This window comes from Tachypleus tridentatus, chromosome 3, assembly GCF_004210375.1.
Source record: "Tachypleus tridentatus isolate NWPU-2018 chromosome 3, ASM421037v1, whole genome shotgun sequence".
Classification (NCBI taxonomy): Eukaryota; Metazoa; Arthropoda; class Merostomata; order Xiphosura; family Limulidae; genus Tachypleus; species Tachypleus tridentatus.
This window is the reverse complement of record NC_134827.1, coordinates 110364917-110391282: the sequence shown is the minus strand read 5'-3', so window position 1 is coordinate 110391282 and position 26366 is coordinate 110364917. Positions and strand designations below refer to the sequence as shown.

The following is a 26366-nucleotide window of genomic DNA, read 5'->3' as shown; positions in this document are numbered from 1 at the left end:
GCGTTAGTACACCAGGACAATAAACTGTTTATCATGTAAAATACAACAATTAAAGTGTTAGTACACCAGGACATTAAACTGTTTATCATGTAAAACACAACAATTAAAGTGTTAGTACACCAGGACTTTAAACTGTTTATCATGTAAAACACAACAAATAAAGTGTTAGTACACCAGGACATTAAACTGTTTATCATGTAAAACACAACAAATAAAGTGTTAGTACACGAAGACAATAAACTGTTTATCATGTAAAACACAACAATTAAAGTGTTAGTACACCAGGACATTAAACTGTTTATCATGTAAAACACAACAATTAAAGTGTTAGTACACCAGGACATTAAACTGTTTATCATGTAAAACAAGACAATTAAAGTGTTAGTACACCAGGACAATAAACTGTTTATCATGTAAAACACAACAATTAAAGTGTTAGTACACCAGGATATTAGACTGTTTATCATGTAAAACACAACAAATAAAGTGTTAGTACACCAGGACATTAAACTGTTTATCATGTAAAACACAACAATTAAAGTGTTAGTACACCAGGATATTAAACTGTTTATCATGTAAAACACAACAATTAATGTGTTAGTACACCAGGACATTAAACTGTTTATCATGTAAAACACAACAATTAATGTGTTAGTACACCAGGACATTAAACTGTTTATCATGTAAAACACAACAATTAATGTGTTAGTACACCAGGATATTAAACTGTTTATCATGTAAAACACAACAATTAATGTGTTAGTACACCAGGACATTAAACTGTTTATCATGTAAAACACAACAATTAATGTGTTAGTACACCAGGACAATAAACTGTTAATCATGTATAACACAACAATTAAAGTGTTAGTACACCAGGACATTAAACTGTTTATCATGTATAACACAACAATTAAAGTGTTAGTACACCAGGACATTAAACTGTATATCATGGAAAACATGACAATTAAAGTGTTAGTACACCAGGATATTAAAAACTGTTTATCATGTAAAACAAGACAATTAAAGTGTTAGTACACCAGGACAATAAATTGTTTATCATGTAAAACAAGACAATTAAAGTGTTAGTACACCAGGACATTAAAAACTGTTTATCATGTAAAACCTAGTTTCATTTCTTCCACTTACGGATTTGTGGGTGACAGAAAGAACATTGAGGAGTATGGTAACATGGGTTTGGGTCCAGTGATGTCGTCAGGTTTTATTTCTTCCCCTTGAACAGGGTCATTGTCTTCCTCTCCTGAAACATATTATTTATTAACAACATAAAGTACAGGTAACATATATGACTATGATATGTACATATTTACCCATAATTCATAGTGGTTAGTATAACCACAGGTTATATGGTTGTGATTCTTGCAGTCTATTGACTTCATCCACAAAGATATCATTAAAATAGTGGAAAATTATCTGCAGGTTTTTCATTACAAAAGATCCACATTGCACAATTGTTTTGTGAAATATATCTTTGTAAGTTTAAATTAAAATATGGTACCTAGAATGGTGACAGAGTCCGAATAAAGGACCAAGAAATATAATTCCATGGCTTGTTGAGAATATTATATAACAGTTACAGGATTCAACTACATAACCGTAACATTGGCTTGTGTATTATACAGATTTGTTAACTGTACGTTACAATGCGCAATAGATGGTTAATATATGGAGGTTATGTTGTAATGTTGAATCGAGGGTTAACAGTTGCAATTACTTTATTAACCTTTACGAACTCTTACAATTTCAACAAATCTCATTGGTCATTGGCCGAAGCCACATGTTGACGCATGTTTTATTCCACAAATTAACGTTTCATGTGGCGATTTCTTTTCTGACCGGTGGTCCCGTCTCTCTGACATCCAAAAACTATCTCTCAAGAAGAAGTATTCCAGTTTTCTGGATACCACGCCAAAATATACGGATACCCTAACAAACTTAGGATTAAACACTGAGAAAATGTAGAAATATCTTATTTAATAAGAATCCACCACAAAGGATGTTACCATCTATGGACAGCTGCGTGTTTTCTATCCTTTGTTCGTGTTCACTCAACGACTTATTGTCCATGTCCACATGTTTCTCTCCAGTGTCCTTCCAGTCCAAGGAGTTTCCTTGTTCACAAACACTGCAAAACACAATTAACGGATTACACCAACTATATTACAACAAACGGATTACACCAACTATATTACAACAAACGAATCACAATACTGGCCAGAGGGCCACGCAAGATGAACAGTGGCGACACACAAGACTGCAGTCGAGAAAGGAACCTGAGCTAGTCATTAAAGGAACACACAGAAAAAAAACACAAACTGTAAACAAGGGGAGACTGGAATGTTGAGTTTCACTATTATTATGAACATGAAGGTTATGTAATTCAATATGTAAACAAGTAGAGACTGGAATGTTGAGTTTCACTATTATTATGAACATGAAGGTTATGTAATTCAATATATAAACAAGTGGAGACTGGAATGTTGAATTTCACTATTATTATGAACATGAAGGTTATGTAATTCAATATATAAACAAGTAGAGACTGGAATGTTGAGTTTCACTATTATTATGAACATGAAGGTTATGTAATTCAATATATAAACAAGTAGAGACTGGAATGTTGAGTTTCGCTATTATTATGAACATGAAGATTATGTAATTCAATATATAAACGTAGAGACTGGAATGTTGAGTTTCACTATTATTATGAACATGAAGGTTATGTAATTCAATATATAAACAAGTAGAGACTGGAATGTTGAGTTTCACTATTATTATGAACATGAAGGTTATGTAATTCAATATATAAACAAGTAGAGACTGGAATGTTGAGTTTCACTATTATTATGAACATGAAGATTATGTAATTCAATATATAAACAAGTAGAGACTGGAATGTTGAGTTTCACTATTATTATGAACATGAAGATTATGTAATTCAATATATAAACAAGTAGAGACTGGAATGTTGAGTTTCACTATTATTATGAACATGAAGATTATGTAATTCAATATATAAACAAGTAGAGACTGGAATGTTGAGTTTCACTATTATTATGAACATGAAGATTATGTAATTCAATATATAAACAAGTAGAGACTGGAATGTTGAGTTTCACTATTATTATGAACATAAAGGTTATGTAATTCAATATATAAACAAGTAGAGACTGGAATGTTGAGTTTCACTATTATTATGAACATGAAGGTTATGTAATTCAATTTATAAACAAGTAGAGACTGGAATGTTGAGTTTCACTATTATTATGAACATGAAGATTATGTAATTCAATATATAAACAAGTAGAGACTGGAATGTTGAGTTTCACTATTATTATGAACATGAAGATTATGTAATTCAATATATAAACAAGTAGAGACTGGAATGTTGAGTTTCACTATTATTATGAACATGAAGATTATGTAATTCAATATATAAACAAGTAGAGACTGGAATGTTGAGTTTCACTATTATTATGAACATGAAGGTTATTTAATTCAATATATAAACAAGTAGAGACTGGAATGTTGAGTTTCACTATTATTATGAACATAAAGGTTATGTAATTCAATATATAAACAAGTAGAGACTGGAATGTTGAGTTTCACTATTATTATGAACATAAAGGTTATGTAATTCAATATATAAACAAGTAGAGACTGGAATGTTGAGTTTCACTATTATTATGAACATGAAGATTATGTAATTCAATATATAAACAAGTAGAGACTGGAATGTTGAGTTTCACTATTATTATGAACATGAAGATTATGTAATTCAATATATAAACAAGTAGAGACTGGAATGTTGAGTTTCACTATTATTATGAACATGAAGATTATGTAATTCAATATATAAACAAGTAGAGACTGGAATGTTGAGTTTCACTATTATTATGAACATGAAGATTATGTAATTCAATATATAAACAAGTAGAGACTGGAATGTTGAGTTTCACTATTATTATGAACATGAAGATTATGTAATTCAATATATAAACAAGTAGAGACTGGAATGTTGAGTTTCACTATTATTATGAACATGAAGATTATGTAATTCAATATATAAACAAGTAGAGACTGGAATGTTGAGTTTCACTATTATTATGAACATAAAGGTTATGTAATTCAATATATAAACAAGTAGAGACTGGAATGTTGAGTTTCACTATTATTATGAACATGAAGGTTATGTAATTCAATATATAAACAAGTAGAGACTGGAATGTTGAGTTTCACTATTATTATGAACATGAAGATTATGTAATTCAATATATAAACAAGTAGAGACTGGAATGTTGAGTTTCACTATTATTATGAACATGAAGATTATGTAATTCAATATATAAACAAGTAGAGACTGGAATGTTGAGTTTCACTATTATTATGAACATGAAGATTATGTAATTCAATATATAAACAAGTAGAGACTGGAATGTTGAGTTTCACTATTATTATGAACATGAAGATTATGTAATTCAATATATAAACAAGTAGAGACGGGAATGTTGAATTTCACTATTATTATGAACATGAAGATTATGTAATTCAATATATAAACAAGTAGAGACTGGAATGTTGAGTTTCACTACTATTATGAACATAAAGGTTATGTAATTCAATATATAAACAAGTAGAGACTGGAATGTTGAGTTTCACTATCATTATGAACATAAAGGTTATGTAATTCAATATATAACATTTTTCACGACTACGTTGTTTAAGCGTTAAGATAGATAGGTGAGAGATAAATCATTAGAAACTCTGGCAGTTGTATTAAACACTAAGAAAGATGGAACAGTATCTACAACTACTAGTAACAATACTTATTAAATTTGTTTGTTTTGGAATTTCGCGCAAAGCTACACGAGGGCTATCTGCGCTAGCCGTCCCTAATTTAGCAATGTAAGACTAAAGGAAAGACAGCTAGTCATCACCACCCATCGCCAACTCTTGGGCTACACTTCTACTAACAAATAGTAGGACTGACAGTCACATTATAACGCTTTCATGTCTTAAAAGACGAGCACGTTTGGAGTGAGATGAATTCCAACCCGCGATGCTCAGATTACAAGTCAAGCGCCTTAAGCACCTGGCCATGCCGGGTCCCTATTAAATTCAAAAGAAGAAATGTTTGAGATGTGACAAACATATACACGGTTTGTTCGTGTTAAAAGTTTCTTTATTTAATGACTGTCTATGTCCTCCGCGGGAAATTGTATCCCGGACTATGGCGTTGTATGTCCGTACAACTATTAACTGTCTGATTCTGACACTCGTGTTAACGGACTACTTGTTCTGCTGAGCTGGCTCTATTTGTGTGCTTTCAATGACGATGGCTTTAACCAACCAGTGGAAAACATGTTACAAAAAAAACAAAGTAAAAATATTAAACCTGGCCTAGCCAGGTGGTTAGAAATCTTGACTCATTATCTGAGGGTCGTGAGTTCGAATCCCCATCACACCACACGTGCTCACCCTTTCAGCCGTGGGGGTGTTATAATGCGATGGTCAATCCCACTATTCGTTAGTAGAAGAGTAGCTCAAGAGTTGGCGGTGGGTGGTGATGATTAGCTGTCTTCCCTGTAGTCATACAGTACTCAATTAGGGACGGTTAATGGAAACAGGTCTCGTGTAGCTTTGCTCGAAATTCAAAAAGCCATCAAACAATAAAGATGTATCTCAGAACCGGTGGTTTCGGTGTCAATACGTTCACTAATAAAACAGAGAACAAAGTTGCGACCTTCCTAGGTCGTCTTCTGGTTAACAAAATTTTATTTCTGTGCTTTATTAGTAAATAGTTAATACACAGACCAGTCGTCATGAGGCACATGTTTACTTCAAGCTGGTTTCCCATCATCACGAGACAAACAGTAATATGAAAAGACCGTGTGTGTTTTTTTTATCACGGTAAGTTATTAAATATACAGTTTTTACTGTCAGAATGGTGAAACTTAACTTACAAATTATACTGTCTTGATTTTCTGTCCGAGTTGTTCTGCGGTGAAGGAGGATAGATATTGACTTGAGGGGGATCTAACCCGGAATTATTGGTATGGAAGTCAGTCATTTCCTTTTCCAGTTCCTCTTTTATTCGCTGAAATTAAGTGAATGATTGAAAACAAACTATAAACTGGCTTGACTATATAACTCAACTATATATGTTTCACTTCTCCATCAACTTACAGCGGCCAATAAACATGCCTGCTTCATTACGTTTTGAATTTTTTTTCCAATTCCATTATGAACACTAAAACTTTATAGTTTGCCAGGTAACCATGGCAACTGACCTCTCTGTCTTCTTCCGTTTCTTCTTCTTCTGCAGCTGTCAGTTCTTGAGCATTAGCCAGATTGTCCACAGCAATGGCAAGGAACACGTTCAGTAGAGTGTCTGAGAAGAGGTCACAGAAATATAACTTGGACACCAATCTTACTGATATATCACTTCGGTGTTATAATACCACACAGATGAACACGTATACGTTACACCAAATAATATTAGTGGGAAACACAAGGGGTAAGGAAACCAAAAATTCGATAAACACTGAATTTCATGGCCAAAACATTCACGTTAGCAGAAGACAAAATGGCGTCATCTATTCTTCTACACTTTTAAATGTTTCGTGTTTTCATTCTACAGACATTAAAGGATACAGTTTCCAAACAAAACTAGAATAATAAAATAGAGACTATAGATCATGCCACCATGGATTCCCCCTTGGGATTCGATCCCCCGGTACATAACCTCGTTCCAGTCTTCTCCTGTCAGAATCTAGGGGTGAAAGAAACTCACCAACATCAAAATATCACTACTTATAGTAACTACAATGACCGACATAAAAGTTGACAAAGAAATCTCACCTCACATTTTATTTTAAAATGTGAAGGAAAAACAATGTTAATGGATTGTATTTTATTTTAGAAGCGCTTGCTTTGAAATACAATTCATTTTTAGACACTAAATTAAGCATTTTCCAGTCGACACATGTTGAGAAACACGGGATTACAAACAACACGAGAAGATTCTGCTTTAGTTACTTCATGTAGGTTTATCTTTTGATTTTTTAATTTAAATAATGAAGTCACACAAATAAAAATAAGACTACAGCTGTGACGTGAGTTAATGAGTCTTAAACCGTTGAACTTAAAATAAAATGGTGTTATATTGAAAATGATGTTATAATGATTCAAGAAAAATAGATTTCCTTAAACAGGTAAATTTAGACCTTTAAAAAAATAATGTATCAATATAAGTAATATAATAGGCTTACCGGGAACACTGTGACAAAACAACAGGAAAAATGTTGGAAGTCTTACCTGGAACACTGTGGATAAAACAACACGAAAAGTGTTGGAAGTCTTACCTGGAACACAGTGGACAAAACAACAGGAAAAGTGTTGGAACACTTACCTGGAACACAGTGGACAAAACAACAGGAAAAGTGTTGGAAGTCTTACCTGGAACACAGTGGACAAAACAACAGGAAAAGTGTTGGAACACTTACCTGGAGCACAGTGGACAAAACAACAGGAAAAGTGTTGGAAGTCTTACCTGGAACACGGTGGATAAAACAACATGAAAAGTGTTGGAACACTTACCTGGAGCACAGTGGACAAACCAACAGGAAAAGTGTTGGAAGTCTTACCTGGAACACGGTGGACAAAACAACAGGAAAAGTGTTGGAAGTCTTACCTGGAACACGGTGGATAAAACAACACGAAAAGTGTTGGAAGTCTTACCTGAAACACAGTGAGCAAAGCAATAGGAAATGTATTGAAGTTCGCAGAAGGGGTTCCATCAGGGAAGTTGAAACTGTAAAAAGAATATAGACACCTATAGAGACACTATGCTTCACAGATTAACGAATTATTATTCAATTCTTATCCATAAGAACGATTCACCTCATTGCTAAACTTTACACAGGAAACCCTGATATAAAACTGGTTGCTTCAACAAGTAATTTAGTTAATATATGTTTGATCTCTACATACACTGCTGGCCAAAATCTTAAAGCCAATGAACATAAAGAAAAAATATGCATTTTACGTTGTTAGACTCAACCACTTATTTAAGTAGAGCTTCGAAAGATGAAAATAAGAAAATGGAAAAAAAAAAAACTTTATTAGCATTTAATAGGGAAAATGTGAACACTACGAAATTAGCCTAAATACTAGCTGGTCAATAGGTTAAGACCATACTGAAACGAAGCACCAACCGGTAAACACATAACGAAATTTAGTCATTTGTGTTCAAGTATTAGCGTTGTCAACATCTTCCACTGACATCTCTTGTGTTACACTGGGTAGAAACATGGCAAAGACTAAAAAGTTGACAGAGTTTGAACGTGGCAGAATTGTCGAACTGCAAAAGCAAGGTCTCAGGAAGTGTTGGAAGTCTTACCTGTTGCAAATTTCTTAAAAGACCCTGAGGGATACGGAACGAGAATTTCAAGTGGTTGACCCAAGAAAATGTCGCCGATGTTGAACAGAATTAAGGCCCTATCGGACAAGAACGCAGCTGAAGAACAATAAGACGGCATATACGAGAGAAAGGCTTTAAAAACCGTAACGTCTTCAAAGGCCACGCCTCCTTCCACACCATGAAACAGCTCGGTTAAACTTTGCTGAAAAGCACCAAACATGGGACATAGAAAAGTGGACGAAGGTTTTGTTCTCTGATGAGAAAAACATTAACTTGGATGGTCTAAATGATTTCCAACGTTACTGGCACGATAAGGATATCCCACCGGAGATATTTTCTACACGACACAGTGGAGGAGATTCAATCATGATCTGGGGTGCTTTCTCCTTCCATGGAACAATGGAGCTTCATGTTATACAGGAGTGTCAAACAGCAGCTGGCTACATTGACATGTTGGAGAGAACATCCTTATTGACTGAAGGCCCTCGCTTGTGTGGAAATAACTGGATCTTTCAACAGGACAACGCTGCAATCCACAATGCCCACAAGACAAAGGACTTTTTCATGGCGAATACCGTGATTATTTTGGAGCATCCAGCTTGTTCACCCGAACTGAACCTCAATGAAAATGTTTGGGGGTGGATGGCAAGGGAAGTCTATAGAAATGGACTTCAATTCCAAACAGTGCATGATCTTCGTGAAGCCATCTTCACCACTTGGAAAAATATTCCAGCCAGCCTTCTGCAAACGCTTATATCGACCATGTCAAAGCGAATGTTTCAAGTTATTCGCAATGACGACCGTGCAATTCTACTGAGACCTCTTGTTGGGCATTTCCTACCCTGTTTAGGACTTCTTTTTGGTATGATCTTAAACTTTTGAGCAGCTATTATTTCGGCTAATTTCTTAGTGTTCACATTTTCCCCATTAAATGTTAATTTTTTTAATTTTCCCTTTTCTTATTTTCATCTTTCGAAGCTCTACTCAAATTAGTGGTTGAGTCTAAGAACACAAACTGTTTTCTTTGTGTTCATTACCCTTAAGATTTGGCCAGCAGTGTTTATATATCTTACTCGCTTCGATGGCTGTTCCGACAATAACTGGTATTTAGTAAAATAGGGCTCGACATGGTCAGGTGGTTAAGGCGCTCGACTTGTAATCTGAGGGTCGCGGGTTCGAATCCCCGTCACACCAAACATGTTTGCCCTTTCAGTCGTGGGGGCGTTATAATGTAACGGTCAATCCCACTATTCGTCGGTAAAAGAGTAGTCCAAGAGTTGGCGGTAGGTGGTGATGGCTATCTGCGCTATCCTTCCCGAATTTATCAGTGTAAGACTTGAGGGAAGGCAGCTTTGCGCGAAATTCAAAAACAAACAAATTCAGTAACATATTTTGATGGACATAGGTAGTCAGTTTTTTTGAAACTAAAACTATTTGTACAAGGTTTGTACCCTGCCACTAGGAGCACCAAACAATAAGGCTAGTACTGTTATTTGTTACACGTGCAAATAATCTGTAGAACATATGTTCTTGCTACACAATTGTCAATGTTTCTTTAACAGACGGGTTTAAAGACATAATTCACTGACCCCACTACAGATGAAAAATGTCTACATGGTTCATTCTGTGGTTGAATTCTTTTTGGTTTGTTTGTTTATTGAATTTCGCGCAAAGCTACACGAGGACTATCTCCGCTAGTCGTCCCTAATTTAGCAGTGTGAGACTGGAAGGAAGGTAGATAGTCATCACCACCCACAGCCAACTCTTGGGCTACTCTTTTACCAGCAAATAGTGAGATTGACCATCACATTAAAACGCCGTGTCGGGGTTTCGAACCCGCGGACCTCAGATTACGAGTTGAACGCCCTAATCACCTGGCCATGACAGACTTAAGCCTACACCCTTGTGCAAATAATTAATACAAGACGGAAAATTACAATTTTTTCAATTATTTGCGTTTCTTTTTCTGAGAATTCTTATAAATTTTAAAGGACAAAAGTTTACAAAACCTTTGAGAAAAAGAACAAATCTTTTACACAGTAAGGTCCAACATAAACTTTTAGACTGAACGATTTTATAACATAAAAAAAAGATTGTTCAATTGTAAAAATATGAGTTAGTTTTAAAACGCCCTCTACTGGGCGTTTAAACACGTAATCCTAATGATATTTGAAAATCAAAAGTTATTGCTGAAAGAAACCATAGAGAGTGATTTATTATTTGAAATTCTGTATTAATTTCAAAGTTACTACAAAGAAAAGATAAAAGGAAAGTCTAAACTTACGCTCCCCCGAATAGTTGCATCCCTAGGAGGGCGAAGATAAGGATGAAAAGAAATAGCAAGAAGAGAAGACTGATGATGGACCGCATGCTACTGAGGAGGGATATGACCAGGTTACGGAGCGATGACCAGTACCTGTGATGGGAGAGACAAATAATGTACATACCCAATGTGTGTTGAACTAATGTGACAACTTAGTGCCCCAGAAGAAACCTAATAATACCTACGAAGGTTTTTGTCGCCCTCGTTTTGTCTAGGAAACGTAATAATACCTACGAAGATTTTTGTCGCCCTCGTTTTGTCTAGGAAACGTAATAATACCTACGAAGGTTTTTGTCGCCCTCGTTTTGTCTAGGAGACGTAATAATACCTATGAAGGTTTTTGTCACCCTCTTTTTGTCTAGGAAACGTAATAATACCTACGAAGGTTTTTGTCGCCCTCGTTTTGTCTAGGAGACGTAATAATACCTATGAAGATTTTTGTCGCCCTCGTTTTGTTTAGGAAACGTAATAATACCTACGAAGGTTGTTGTCGCCCTCGTTTTGTTTAGGAAACGTAATAATACCTACGAAGATTTTTGTCGCCCTCGTTTTGTCTAGGAAACGCTATAATACCTACGAAGGTTTTTGTCGCCCTCGTTTTGTCTAGGAGACGTAATAATACCTATGAAGGTTTTTGTCGCCCTCTTTTTGTCTAGGAAACGTAATAATACCTATGAAGGTTTTTGTCGCCCTCGTTTTGTCTAGGAGACGTAATAATACCTATGAAGATTTTTGTCGCCCTCGTTTTGTTTAGGAAACGTAATAATACCTACGAAGGTTTTTGTCGCCCTCGTTTTGTCTAGGAAACGTAATAATACCTACGAAGGTTGTTGTCGCCCTCGTTTTGTTTAGGAAACGTAATAATACCTACGAAGGTTGTTGTCGCCCTCGTTTTGTCTAGGAAACGTAATAATACCTATGAAGGTTGTTGTCGCCCTCGTTTTGTCTACATAGTTATTAGATAACAGATTTTGAACATTTCAAACTGAGACTAGTGTTTATACTTTTAAAGAAAACGTTTTTTATTACAAAAATTCAGGGCTTATTGAATACTCCACAACAACTCAAAACTGAGAAATATCTTAACATCGATTTACAGATGTTATTAACAGAACGGAAATGAGGCCTACCAGCTTTGGGTCGACCATTAAATAAAACTTTATTTGTCAAATGCAGTAAACCTGTCTAAGCCGAAAAGTGCATACGACGGAAACCGGTGCAAGCCAGAAATATCAAAATTTTCCAGCATTATCTTAAGATTTCTCTTGTAAAACGCCCTCTATATGACGGAACCTGCGTAACGCGGAAGAAAAACTATCTTTCATCAACTTCATCTATCAAGAAGTATGATTACAACCTGAGTAAGGTGGAAAAAATGTTTTAAATTAAATATTAATTTCTTATTCAATTAATAATTTCTTTACATATTGATAAATTCTCGGACATTTTGTTACAGTAAGTAGTGGTTAAATATATTCTGTTCTTTTTTTTTCTTCCCTAATTATAATTCTACTTGTGGCCCAAAAGTTCAATTTTCAAATGTTTGTTCCGTCTTTCTACTTCCATGTATAACATCAGTTCTGTAGCAACTAGATAATAGAATTATACAGTGTATATAATTAAAATACAGAAAACTGATGCTTCAGCATATTGCAAACATGGACAACTGTAAGAGAGCATCTGAAATAACCATGAAAACTGACGTGTTAGATGTAATTGCATTTTGAAGTCATTCAATCAAATGCGTAAAAGATGAATACGTAATAAAGTGCTTTCAAAACTGTGGATTTATTCTTGATAATGGCGGAGATTGTGGAGAAGTTGTTTGTTATGACGCTTCTAGTGAAATCCAAACTCTGATTGATGTAGATGATTCTGTGAACGTGGAAAGTTTTGTGAACGTTGAAAGGAATGTTTTAACAGAAACTGATTTAAAATCTGTAGTAGAATCTCAAGATGGTAACAGTATGAGAGATTCAAAAAATGAACAAAATGGAAAAGATAGTGAGGAAATAGAAATTCATACTTCATCGCCAGTGTTAAGTTGTATTAATTCTATCAAATTGTACGCAAAAATGAAGTGAAAAATGAACTTCATGAAAAAACCGTAGAATTGGTGTTCTCTTTTAACCACATGAAAAAAGTCCATTAAAAAAACAAAACAGTTTAAATTGGACATTTTCTTCAAATAAATTTGATTAAGATCTTGTGTACTTATGCATACATTGAATGTCTACTTTGGTTTTTATTCTAATAAATATAGCATAAACATTATAATAACTTTATTCAAAAACGTCTTACTTCCCTTGAATCAAGCAAGTATAACGTTCCGCTCAAAATTTATATATAAATTAGAAAATGTATGTTCACTGTCTCAGCCGGAAATTTTACTCAGTCCCGTGCGATTCCACCTTAGACAGGTTTCACTGTATATTATCAGACTTGTATACATCCTACATTGTCAAGTATATTATCAGACTTACTTGGTTACTTTGAATATCCTCAGTAATCTCAGCGCTCTGAGAACTGAAAATCCAAAAGACCCTTCCCGAATACTGGACCACACAACCTCAAATATACTCCCTGCTATGACCTGTAACAAAGAACATTTTTTATTCCACAGCATTCAGCGACATCTATAGATAAGTATAAAACAATTAGAACAGATGCTTCTATAAAATAATTTAAATTATTTACCATATACTAAAATATTGGAGAAGTCAACACAAATCTCTCACTCTCTAACTGCTATCCTGGGATACGTGACATGAGACGACGAAGGCAGTACTTACCACACAGTCAAATTTATTAAAGGATGACTCGAAATAGATGCGAGGACCTAAGGCGTACATCTTCATAAACATTTCGAATATAAAGAGTCCCAAAAAAACAAATTCAGCCCAATCTGGAGAAAAGAAACAATTAGAAAGTAAAAGGCAGGTGTTAGATGTTTAACACAAACTGGAGAATCAACACACACACACACACATGTATACATATTAATAGATTTAAATAAAATGAAAATTTAAAGTATAATTTATTCAATCAGAATTAACTGAAGCAGTTCAACGAAATGAAACATTTAGGGGTATAATAGAGGTATCTGAATAACAAATATTACTTTCATCTTGACGCAACAGTAGAAAAGTGTTGTGCAATCATTTTTTATTGTGCCTCCCCTCTGCACCCTGTAAAGTATGTTTGTCTATATACTGTAAACGTCATTTTCAGGTGCCTTTTTGTTATTATGTCACTTAATAATAGTAAATATTTCTGTAATTTTTTCAATAATTCCTCAATGGTCTATAATAAGAACCCTATTGAACTTTTATATTTAAAAATTAAAATAATTTAAATGAACAACCACCTCCCTCTAAAATAGTTAAAATATAAAAATTTTATAATCTTAAAACAGACGAACCTGTTATTTAAATAACCACACTTTTAAAAGCGGTTAAATCTTACGGTCACATTAATAAATAATTCCTTCTGATATAAACCCAGTCCCCAAAAATGCTGTATAAACTACAGACACACTTGTTATAAGAACTTTTATTTATTGTACAACAAGCTTTGTTAAGTCTTTTATTTCTTGTATAACATTTGTTGTAAGGATCTATATTTTTGTATAACACTTGTAAGAATCTTTATTTCTTGTATAACACCTGTAAGAATCTTTAGTTCTTGTATAACACTTGTTGTAAGGATATTTATTTCTTGTATAACACTTGTTGTAAGGATCTTTATTTCTTGTATAACACTTGTTGTAAGGAAAAGTTGAAAAGAGAACCTAGAATATTACGTGAATAGCAAAAAAACAAACAAGTACTCACATAAAAAATTCGTCAGCCATTTTGGCTGGTTGTAATGTTCTATAGCAACGCAGACGGTGTTCAGAAACACCAACACAATAACAAACCAGTAAAATATCTGAGTTTTCACAAGATGTCGGATAAAAAATCTAAACAAAACAAAGAAACAAAGAAATATATTATTATAATAACGTTAAATGTAAGTTATCTTGGAAACAATAATAAAATTATTCTTCAACAATAAGGTTAAACAATAGTTACCTTGGTAACAACCATAAAACGAATAATATTATAAAAACTTCAATAATTGTAAACAGCAGTAAAAATATACTATTTCATAACATTAAATAGTAGTTAGGTTTAATATATTACACTAAAGCCAAATTTGTTGCTATGAATAAATAACTACTATAGTAACACTAAATGGTAGTTACCATGGAAACAACACAGTTGTATTAGTAGTGAAATATAAAAAAATACGGACAATAGCACGTGATATGTAATCCAATGCCACCATGACCGTGAATTGTTTAAACATATGTTGAACATATATTAACAATAATTTCGCTTGTGTTATTGTTGTATCCGATGGAGCAAACCTTCGTCGTATTGTTGTATTAGTTAAACTACACTAGATAAAAATTGACCGTGTCCTATATGTTGATTCATACTACTACATGTACTTGAAAATATCATTTGAGATCCATTTTGTGTCAAATTCTTATCAACACAGTGAAATAATATTTCACTAAATACAGTAATATTTTACGATATAAAAGTTTCAAAACTGCCACGTGGTAGTTGAGAGTATGCAAGAAGATAAATATTTTAAGCATGTCGTTAGGGTTAAAACATTATTTCTTAGGTGAAAAAAGTGGGCTGTTTTCCGTTGCGAGGAACACTTGTAACATCTATTTCGTTATGACAAGCAAGACACCAACAGAACATTTGAAAAATGTTTACTGCACTTTGCACGTGTTATAGCCGTCAGATCAAACAACATATCTGTAGTTGTCTGTTATGGGATTTGACCGAACTTTTATAACGCACCTACAGAGAGTGAAATTTTATTCGTATCATTATTGTTTTGGCGGTAACTAAACCTTTGACCCATCGTCCAGCACTCTAACTACTGATACGTGCATGACCCAAACAACAATATTAGCACTAATCTTAAATCAAAATTAAAATAAAGCACGTGGAGTCCAAACCCTCTCTATTGAGCCACATGTTTTGTCACTGAGGAATATTCTAACGACAACAACAGACTGTGTATTAAACCGTACAATGAAATGGACAAATTTAATGAAATTACTTTATTCAACCTGGCGGAGAAGCATGAACCTTTACGCGTGACTTTAAATATATCAATCGCTGACGTAACATGCTTTGCAAATGTGCATATAACAGATGGTTAAAATGTACGTTGTAACGTAGTGATTAAAGGAATTTTAATCTAGTGACGTAGAAGGTTTAATTTTGCGAAAAAAAAAATTAACCTAGCGACAAAGGAGTCTTAGTCTTATGATAAAGACATTTTAATCGAGTCACATATTATTGAGACTGCTATGGCTAAGTTTGCCTATACACCAATTATCGTTGTTAAATTGCTAAATATATAAAAATAAATGTAAACAGAGTCTGAACGATCACTAAAAATAAAACTTTATTAAAGAGTTTGTTTTTATATCTTCTCACCACGGTTTCTAGCGCTGCAAGTCCTCACACATCGCTGTGTCGTCTGGTGAAGTGAAGAGTTAAATGCTGTCGGAGAGTGTTTAACCGACAGCACTTTATAAGACATTTACTGTTTCAAAATTATGTTGTCATTTAGAACATTCAGCACGCACTGGAGAGACTTGCACGTTTCTAGCAATAACGTTAACAAAATACAACCTTAACTCTGGTAATTTCAAAATCCTCTTTTCTAGAATTAGAAGATAAACACAGTAGTCCAACGTTACGTTCACTTTGTTCATTTGTAAATTCGATGGAACAACTCCACAAAGTTTATATGTCGAGTATTTGAAATGTCGCTTGCGGGGTTCAACTACAAATGTGTTGTGAACCATACTGACCATGCGGAAGACGAAAGACGTTTTAGCAACACCAAGACAACAAGGTGTTTACTGACAGTTATAAAATTAACTTTTCCACCTGCATGTGCGAAACACGGATGACGATATATACGTATTAAAGATCTGTGACGTAAAGGTCTAACGCATTCTTTCATTGGCCTATTTAAAGCTCGTCAGCACATACCGAGTCAGCAAACCAAAGAAATACAATTAGGCCTCATATAATGATTAAATGTGTACAAATTCCATGGGAATTTTGTCCTAAATTACTTTAGGTTATTATACGATGAAATAAGGAAGGAGCTAAGACTGACACACTTACGATACATGATATACATTTTTTTATCATCACAAACGAAAATTTGAGCTACAGGAGAAGAAGACAAGTGACGGATAATATCGTTCTGATACGTGACTTAGTTCGAGTTCATGTACGTCACGTAACTCAAAGATAATAGCGCGGATACTGTACTTTGTAAAACTGTAACGGGAAATTAGGTTTACAAAGTGCGATTTAGATACAAGTATGATTTTGGATGGTGGATTTTATACCCATAGGTGTGATTATTACGTCATTATAACATCACACGGTGTAACCATGAAACTATCAAATTCCTTCCACGGAAGCCCGTAAGAAAATTAAGGTGTACTATAGAAACAACAATTCATTGATATATGGTACGAATATGATAAATTAATATTTAAAGGAACCACAAGATATTGTCTTACATTAACACTTAAACATACACTTACCTAAGCCTTTTTTCTGCCCGCCAAAATGCTTTGCACGCGCCTTTGTTGGCGATTTTTGCCTTTATCTGGGAAGGCCCTACAAAACCTGAAATGTACAATAAACGCTAGTAGCAGTCCAGAAAACTGTTTATTCGTTTCTGTTTCGAAAATATAGTGATTTCGATTAAAAGGTACAGGTGAACAAAACTTCGTTTTACAAATCATGTAAATTTAAATATTATTCATTAACTTGAAATGAACAAAACGCATATTAGTGTTAATGCCAACTACTAGAGATATATTACTTTTCCAAGCGAGATTTAAAACAATTTTGCCTTTTTTTGAGAAATTAAAGTTTAATGTTTTTATTTTAAAACACCAGATAATTTTTAATTACTTATTTTTCAACATTACAGTCGTCAGTAAAGTCTTAAAAATTTCCAAACCAGACACATAAACTTTGGGGGGGGGGAACTTTCAAAATACATAGGCTTCGTAATCTTACCATTAGTTTCAAACGATATGTTTCATATCATGTCCATTGTACAATTCAAGAAGAGAAGATATTTGCTTATTTTTATCTCTCCCCTCTGGTATGTTTTTCATTTAAATTTCGAGTTAGAAGGGTAAACAGGTGAAAGTATCTTATTACAATAAAACCAACGTATTTCTTGGAGTAAATATAAATAGAGACTCGAATAAAGATGACAAAAATAAGAACAACTAAACAGTTGGTTTACTACCCACGTTCTGTTTGTTTGGCCTCACCAGAACAACTTCTGTTACAAATAAAATAGTCATAGTAATGTGGCCTTCTTCCATTTAAATCAATTAGATCTGTGTTTTTAAAACTTCTCCGTTCCAGAAGTTGCTGCTTCCATAAACTGTTGTGTACTATGAAAATACAAGTACAACGAAACACTATTAGGATTCATATATGAATATTCTTTCGGGTTTTGTTTGCCTGTTTTTCCTTTCCGTGAAATTTCGCAGACTTTCAAATTGTCGAGTTTTTTTTTTTTAATTTCGCGCAAAGCTACACAAAGGTTATCTGCCCATTAATTGTCTCTAACTTATAAGTGATATACTAGAGAGAAGGCAGCTATTGAAGACCACCCACCGCCAAATCTAGAAATACATTATATCGCTTCAAAATCTGAAAGGGCGGCCATATTTGGTGAGAGAATCTGAACTCTCGAGCAGCAGATTGCGACTCGAGCGTCCCCTAACCGCCACGTTACTTTATTTCACTCGAACTTCATGTTACGAATTTAGAGACCACTTTAACTATCTCTTTTACTGATGTTTTTTTTTTAAATCCCAACTGACGATGACCTGCTAAATAATATAATAAAAACAATGTATAAAGCGGAACCGTCTTTGATGTATTGGACGTCACCGTTCATGCTGAGATGTGCATATATAGAAACGTCTGAATATAAAACAGTAATAGCGGGCTTTATCATCATAAACAGATTTGTGTTTGGAGAAATCAGTAGATTACAATTAAAACCACAATTATAACCGTAAGTAGCAGATATACGTATAAAGAAAGAGACGTATAAAAATCTGAGCGCCCGTCGTTTGGTTTGGTTTAAATTTCGCGCAAAACTACTCGAGAGCTATCTGCGCTAGCAGTCCCTAATTTAACAGACTAGAGGGAAGGCAGCTAGTCATCACCACCCACCGCCAACGCTTGGACTACTCTTCTACCAAGTTATAGTGGGATTGACCGTCAAATTATGACGCCCCTACGGCTGAAATGGCAAGCATGTTTGGTGAGATGGAGATTCGAACCCTCCACCCTCAGATTACGAGGCGATTGACTTAACCACCTGGCCATGCCGGGCCGAGGCGCACGTTGTCTTTATATAACCCGGTTATAAATACCTGGTACAGTAATTAATTATTGCAATATTGAAATACATAATTAATTTTGATGAGGAGTTACCAAGCAACAATAATTAATAAAGCAGTTTCAACTATGGCGGGTGGGCACAAGACCCCCTTCACCAAAATTTTTTTCACATTTTTTTATAACCCTAAATCCACCCATAAACATTTGATTAAATACGTTTAAAATATGTGCATTTAGTAGATACTTTAATTAAGCTAATAACCGAAATTTAATAATATGATAATTAAACAATAAAATCCACCCCTTATTATTGTCAATCCACCCATGGTGTATTTTGTTTCTTCCTTATAACTCTTCCTTGTAACTTCTGTTTGTAACTCATCAAAATCTGTTGAAGGTGTGGTTATATACCTAGACTTAACATTAATGTTTTATGATCATATTAAAATTATTGTGAAATGTTGGCAGGGTCCCTCACGAGCTAGTGGGGGACATTTTTTTCTCTAAAAAACAAATAAACTACACCCAATCAGGTTTTTCATACTTTTAATTGAAATTTTTTTAGACAATTTTATTGACTAACAAGAAGGCATTTCCTTTTAGCGTTTGGGCTACGAAACGTGATTTAAATAGGTGAGGTGACTGAAACCCGTCAGCACATCACGAGCTTAAAGACCGACCACAAGAACCATGGAAGTCATCATAGAACACGCAGAGATAATTAGGAACCGTTTAGAACCATCTTAGTAGGAACTGTACAACAAGCCGATTACAATATTATGTCTATAGCTGTTTTCAAAGCGTTGCTGTCTACTCATCCCACTGCTTATTATAGTGATGCTTCGATCTTTCTCACAGGTGAAATCGTTCGTATCTCAACTGAAAGCTAAACATGAGAAAGGTTATAGTAGCAGAAACATAAAAGTTTGGCAGTTGTTTAGCTAATAATGTTAACATTGTGGCTTTATTGATATAAACTGAATTTACTCCTAGCGGGTAAACCTTAGGACTAGCTAGTATAAAGACTTAAGGATACTGTATTTCAAATAATAATTTATCAATTAAGAAACAAAAGCTAGTCGTGGAAAAATATGTTCAAAATCACCTTGGAAGTTTATGATTGAGCTTACTTTTAATATTCAACAAACTGTGGTGTAAAAACACCACTTAGCTCCTCCGGGACGTGTTGGTAACGTGAAATAATATTTATAATTTTGACAACAAAAGAATTAGAGGGTTACTTAAAGCAAGACACTAACACCCCTCAGCTTACTAATATAATAAACCGAACACAAACAATAACCAAGAAACGTAAGGAGATTAACTGGACTAGATTTATAAAAGTTTTCTGTAACTGTGGTCTAACGCGGAAAAAAAATCGAATTAATGACGTCAGAAATAAACCAAACTTTTGTTTTGTTAACGAGACTTAAGCTGACAGTAATGTTTTACAAAATGGTTTTGTATGTGCATTTATGTGTTTCTTGTGAGGACTTACTTTGACTACGCAATAAATCCTGCGATTAAATACGTATATTTATTACATTCGTTGCTCCAAGATAATCAAATTACTTGAAATTTATAAACTTGGACTCACAAATATAAGAAAACTTTTTTCATATTAGGCTTAAGAAAGCACCAAGTCTAAGAATTCTAAGAGATAAACAGAAGCCTAAAAATGGCGTAAATTATATTTTTAGTAGATTTAACAAGAATATCTTTTTCAAATTTTTACGAATAAGTTATTTAGTAAATAAGACTTACAATGATATTTAGTAAATAAAACTTTTTACAACAAACGAGTTTCGTTGTAAAAGTTACTTCTGTGTCTATATATGAAGATGAAAGAAAAAAAAATTCATAGCAAAACTATTAACTTACATTTGGAAGACATATTATGTGAATCGTTTTTGTTACAGTTTATAAGTTATTACTTACATTAATTATTTTCATAGTAAAGACCTTTTTTTATATTATACAGGGTGTCCCGTAAGTCCCTACCCATCCATATATCTTAAGCATCCAGTGTATCTGTGTGCTGTCCCTCATTCTCGTTGCAAAATATTATGCGACGCCATGTTCTGTGAGACATTTTCCTCAACATAGCAGGGGTCATTGTTCCAAATGCCGCGGTAACAGTTTTTTTCAACTCATAATTAGTAGATTTATGGGTAGGGTAGGGAATGGGTAGGGACTTACGGGCCACACTGTATAATCCATATTTACAGTTTAGACACTATATTTAGAACTGATCTTTGGGACATGCTCAGTTCGATTATTCATACATCGTTAATCTGGAACATGATCAAAGGCTATCAATTTCAGATACAGTGAATTCCTTTTCTACCAATAGAAAATGTCCACGTTGACTGAGAAATTGTTTGTCATTCCAAACGCCACCCAAAAGTTATGTCTATCATTACCCCAAATTTTCAGTGAACTAAAACCTACTGATTGATTGAGTATCATACTTTTACCTTTTTCACAATGGTACAGAAACAAAAATACCAAGCAGTGTCTCAATAGCGCCTCCGTACTTACATTAACGTTACGTAATAAAGTCCATACGTTTTCATATAAGGTTCTATAAAATACTTCTTAAAACGGGCCAATGTTTGTATTTTCATACAAATTTAAACAAGAAACAACTTATGAATAAACAACTGAACAGTAAAATATCACTTTACGAAAACAGTGAATAATTTATGTTTACAAAAAAAAAGACAAGCAGTACGGCACTGATAATACAAAGGGATAATTTAATAAAACAGAAAGAAAGCGCTTGTGTGACGTAATGCTGTAAGGCTCGTGTTCATGACTTTAACAGTTTACTAAGAATAAGCTATAAATATTAATAAACAGTAATAAATTCAAGTAAATAAAGAAACAAAAACATGTTAAGACGTTCTACCAATTAATGGAATGCTCTTTTAATTTTAAATACATAAATACGATACACAATTTGCTAAATACATATTAAAGTTAAAAACGCGTCATTTCTCCAATTATGTACCTTTTAATTTACTCATCTTTGTAGGGACTTGTGGGGACAAAAGAGGGCGTTGTGCAAAAACCAGGGAAGAACATGCGAGAAAAAAAGAGATGTTTTATGTTAGTCAACAGAGAACATACGAAGACATGACGTGAAAAATTGTCTTTGTCACACGAAAACGAAACTCCACAAGCTAGTTCTTGTGCGCATGACATGACACAAACATCCATTATTTTCTCATGTAATCAGTTTCAATTATATCGTGTAATAAAAAAAATAGAAACCGCACCATTAAAAAATAGAAACCTATTGAATACATTTCAGCTTATATCAGCAATTCAACCGTTAAAGTGAAAATAGAAAACTTATGAAATATATTTTCTCGATAAGCTATGTAACAATAAAAAACTGCTTGCTTGTTACCAGTAAGTAAAAGTTCTGGAAACTTCTGTAATAAATAATTATCTTAACAATTAAATAAAGTATTATTACCTTCTTCATCGGCTTCTTTCTCGTCTTGTTCTGTACTTTTATTTTGAATAGATTTTAGTTTCTTCCGTTTAGATGCTGCCCTCCCTCGACCTGTAGAATGTCGACATAAGAGAATAAAATAACTGTGGTTTGAGATAGAAATTTGAAGAGAAAAAAACATGAAAGTTTTATAAAAAATAAGATAACTCTGAGATCACTTGCGGTTTTTAGAAAAAATAAGATAACTCTGAGATCACTTGCGTTTTTAAATCCCTGTTACTGAGTTCATTTGTTGTTGTTTTTTTTTTAATTTCGCGCAAAGCTGCACGAGAGCTATCTGCGTTAGCCATTCCTAATTTAGCAGTGTAAGACTAGAGGGAAGGCAACTAGTCATCACCACCCACCGCCAACACTTGGGCGACTTTTTTACTAACGAATAGTTGGATTGACCGTCAAACGCCTCCACGGCTGAAAGGACAAGCATGTTTGGTGTGATGGGGATTCGAACCCTCGACCCTCGGATTACGAGTCCAGTGCCTTAAACACCTGCCCATGTCGGGCCCTTTTAAGTAAGTCAGTAAGTCCTTTTTTTGTAAAATTACAGCTGTAATATAGTTAATAAATTTCCAAACAGTTCAAAGGTCAAATCTCACCTTCAATTATATGTAATTTCTGTTCTTCTGTAGTCCTTTCTTCTGCTAGTAACACCTCTTCTGTAACAACAGTCGTCAAACCAAAATGAGAAATTTTTTGTAATATTCAGCGAATAAAATGAAGTGTGTTTTCTACAAAACAAACGTAAAAGTTTCACCTCTCTTAGAAAATACCTGACACTTTCTTACTAGGGTATCGATTTAAAAAAAAATAAAACAGATTTCATATCTAAAGAAACTCCAATTTCAATACGTACCCGCTCGACATATCCATTCAACATAACCGTTCAATTCTCTCTCCAACTGTTGTCGACGTCTAAGTTTTAAAAACGCTTGTCGATTTTCAACCCTTTCTCTCTCTTTTGCAAATTCACTGTGAAAATAAACAAAAAAACAACACGAGATCAAGCGTGTTATACTAAACCTTTCTGTCACACAAAGTTAAGTACAGTAATAAAGTTTTGTTTTTCAAATCTCTCTCAAAGTTGGGTTGTCGACTTTAAAATCGTTATTAATTGACGTATTCTTAAGCCTGAAAAATAAATGTCGTCTGCTTTGTATTCAACGTTTTTGACATTAAATTAAAAAAGAAATCTTCCAAATTCATTAATGTACAATTTAAATGTGTTTTTTTTTAAAGACACCAGCCAAGCTACAATTGTTTGTTAGAAGAAGTGAACTTACAATTATTTACAACTTGAGTTGATTGTTGTACATCACTATGGTAACAAGCACTTTTCTTCATGCACATAATAGCACAACGTTTACGTACCGTAAAAATATGCACAGTTTTTTTTTATACCTACGCTAAACATATTTACTTTAATTTTAACTCTCTTATCTAAGCTTTTGTTGAGCGGCTATAAAAACGGATGTTACATATATACAGTGATCAAAATACCATTTTTATAGGTTTTCTCATTTTTGCAAATTCGAAAGGTTTAGTGTTTAAAATTTATTAGGCCTAACATTGCTGCTTTAGAATAAGTATAATGAAATTTGTTTTCTTTCTCGGACACTTTATTATTCAAATACATGCATCTAACTTACCTACGTTTTGAGTTAAAAACATATAATGATGTTTCAGTTACTACTATTCTTTTAGCCATTGTTCAAAAGTTATATTAACATTTCATTACTGACAATTCCAACTACCGTGTTTCTCCGATAATAAGACCTACCCATAAAATATGACCTAGTGTGATTTTTGGGGATAGTTTTAATATAAGCCCTACCCTTAAAATAAGCCCTAGTTAAGAGTGGCAGGAAGAGGAAAGAAATAAAAAAAATTAATTTGTTAATTAGTTTAATAGTTAGTTAATTAGTTTGTTTAAGTATTAATCAGTTAGTTTAATAGTTTAATAATAGTTTATTTTAAATGGTTAGTTTAATAGTTTTACTTTGTAACTTCATTTTTTTAATATATCAAAATAAGACATCCCCCCGAAAATAAGCCCTATTGTCATATTTTGGAGTGAAAATTAATATAAGCCCTGTCTTATTTTCGGAGAAACACGGTACCGTGTCGAGTGTTGTTGCTATAGTAACAAACAATATCATCGAATACAAGGTATAACTTATATTTACGTTACTTTTAAATTTCAACTACCATGTTGAGGACGAGTTTCGTTACTATGGTAATGAACAATATTATTATGCACGAGATATCTTTATATATAATAACACTATACTCAGTTACTACGTATTTTAATTGCTATGTGTTGCTATGGTTACAAACAGTATTGCCGAATAAATTAAAGTATATTCATAGAAAGTAATAACAACTTCCAATCAGAGCAGTAAAACTGTGTAGAAAACAACGCGCAGTAGTTGTTGAAAGAGATAAATACGTAGCACGCCAAATTACCAAGAATTTAACTTCAGATACGTACATATATATTTAATATATATCCTATAATGGACACAAAGTGTCGGGCAATGCCCTATTTCAAGTTTCAGTGACGAATACATTCTAATTCGAAGGTCGCGTGAAGACGTAACAAACGTGTAACAATGCTTACTAACAACTGAAACAATAGAAAGTTGTATACACACACACACACACACATAAAATTATATATATATACTCAAAAAATAATTCTATAAATAGATACATAATACTTGTCATGCCTATGGTTGTGCAAATTGAGGTGTCGATCCACTGGTGTATCTGTTTACAATTTATTATGTCTCTAAGATGTTCTCGCGTATATTCTGCTAATAATGTTTTGGCTTCTTCTGTGTATAATTTTGCACAAATAAGAAAGCAAGAGAATATATAACGTTTTGATGTGTAGTTATAATGATCCTTGACGTAAAAATTGGATTTAGAGCTACACACGAATGTTATTGAGTCAATGTAAGCACACATGTTACAGCGCCACCTATTACAAGGATAGCTGTCTCCATTAAATTATGTATGTGTTGAAAAGAGTGTTCTAAGTTACCAATATTGGTATCGTACCGGTAGGAAACTGTGGGAGGATATAGAAAATATGTTAAGTAGTGTTAGATTTTCTTTTATAATGTGAAAATTATTTAGAATAATGTTTTTAAGTTCTTTGTTATCATAGAGGTATAAGAGGAAAAGGGGTGACGCACTACATGAATGCATTTCTGTTGAACATTCACTGATATCATAAGGTTCACTACATGAATACATTTCTGTTGAACATTCACTGGTATCATAAGGTTCACTACATGAATACATTTCTGTTGAACATTCACTGATATCATAAGGTTCACTACATGAATACATTTTTGTTGAACATTCACTGATATTATAAGGTTCACTACATGAATACATTTCTGTTGAACATTCACTGATATCATAAGGTTCACTACATGAATACATTTCTGTTGAACATTAACTGATATCATAAGGTTCACTACATGAATACATTTCTGTTGAACATTCACTGATATCATAAGGTTCACTACATGAATACATTTCTGTTGAACATTCACTGATATCATAAGGTTCACTACATGAATACATTTCTGT

At 33.6% G+C, this 26366-nt stretch overlaps 1 protein-coding gene across 1 annotated transcript in view; it reads right to left on the bottom strand.

Moving 5' to 3' along the window:
* Window positions 1-26366, bottom strand: part of LOC143245967 (voltage-dependent calcium channel type A subunit alpha-1-like) — a 109274-nt gene that overhangs the window by 53513 nt on the left and 29395 nt on the right. The window contains exons 8-21 of the mRNA XM_076492220.1: window positions 23620-23735; window positions 23363-23422; window positions 22731-22820; window positions 17410-17494; window positions 14600-14727; window positions 13559-13671; window positions 13250-13359; window positions 10728-10859; window positions 7762-7834; window positions 6676-6793; window positions 6312-6412; window positions 5985-6118; window positions 2025-2146; window positions 1150-1261 (exon numbers count right to left, since the gene is read on the bottom strand). Of these exons, the coding sequence (XP_076348335.1) occupies window positions 1150-1261; window positions 2025-2146; window positions 5985-6118; window positions 6312-6412; window positions 6676-6793; window positions 7762-7834; window positions 10728-10859; window positions 13250-13359; window positions 13559-13671; window positions 14600-14727; window positions 17410-17494; window positions 22731-22820; window positions 23363-23422; window positions 23620-23735 (1494 nt within the window). The remainder of the gene's footprint in view (window positions 1-1149; window positions 1262-2024; window positions 2147-5984; window positions 6119-6311; window positions 6413-6675; window positions 6794-7761; window positions 7835-10727; window positions 10860-13249; window positions 13360-13558; window positions 13672-14599; window positions 14728-17409; window positions 17495-22730; window positions 22821-23362; window positions 23423-23619; window positions 23736-26366) is intronic.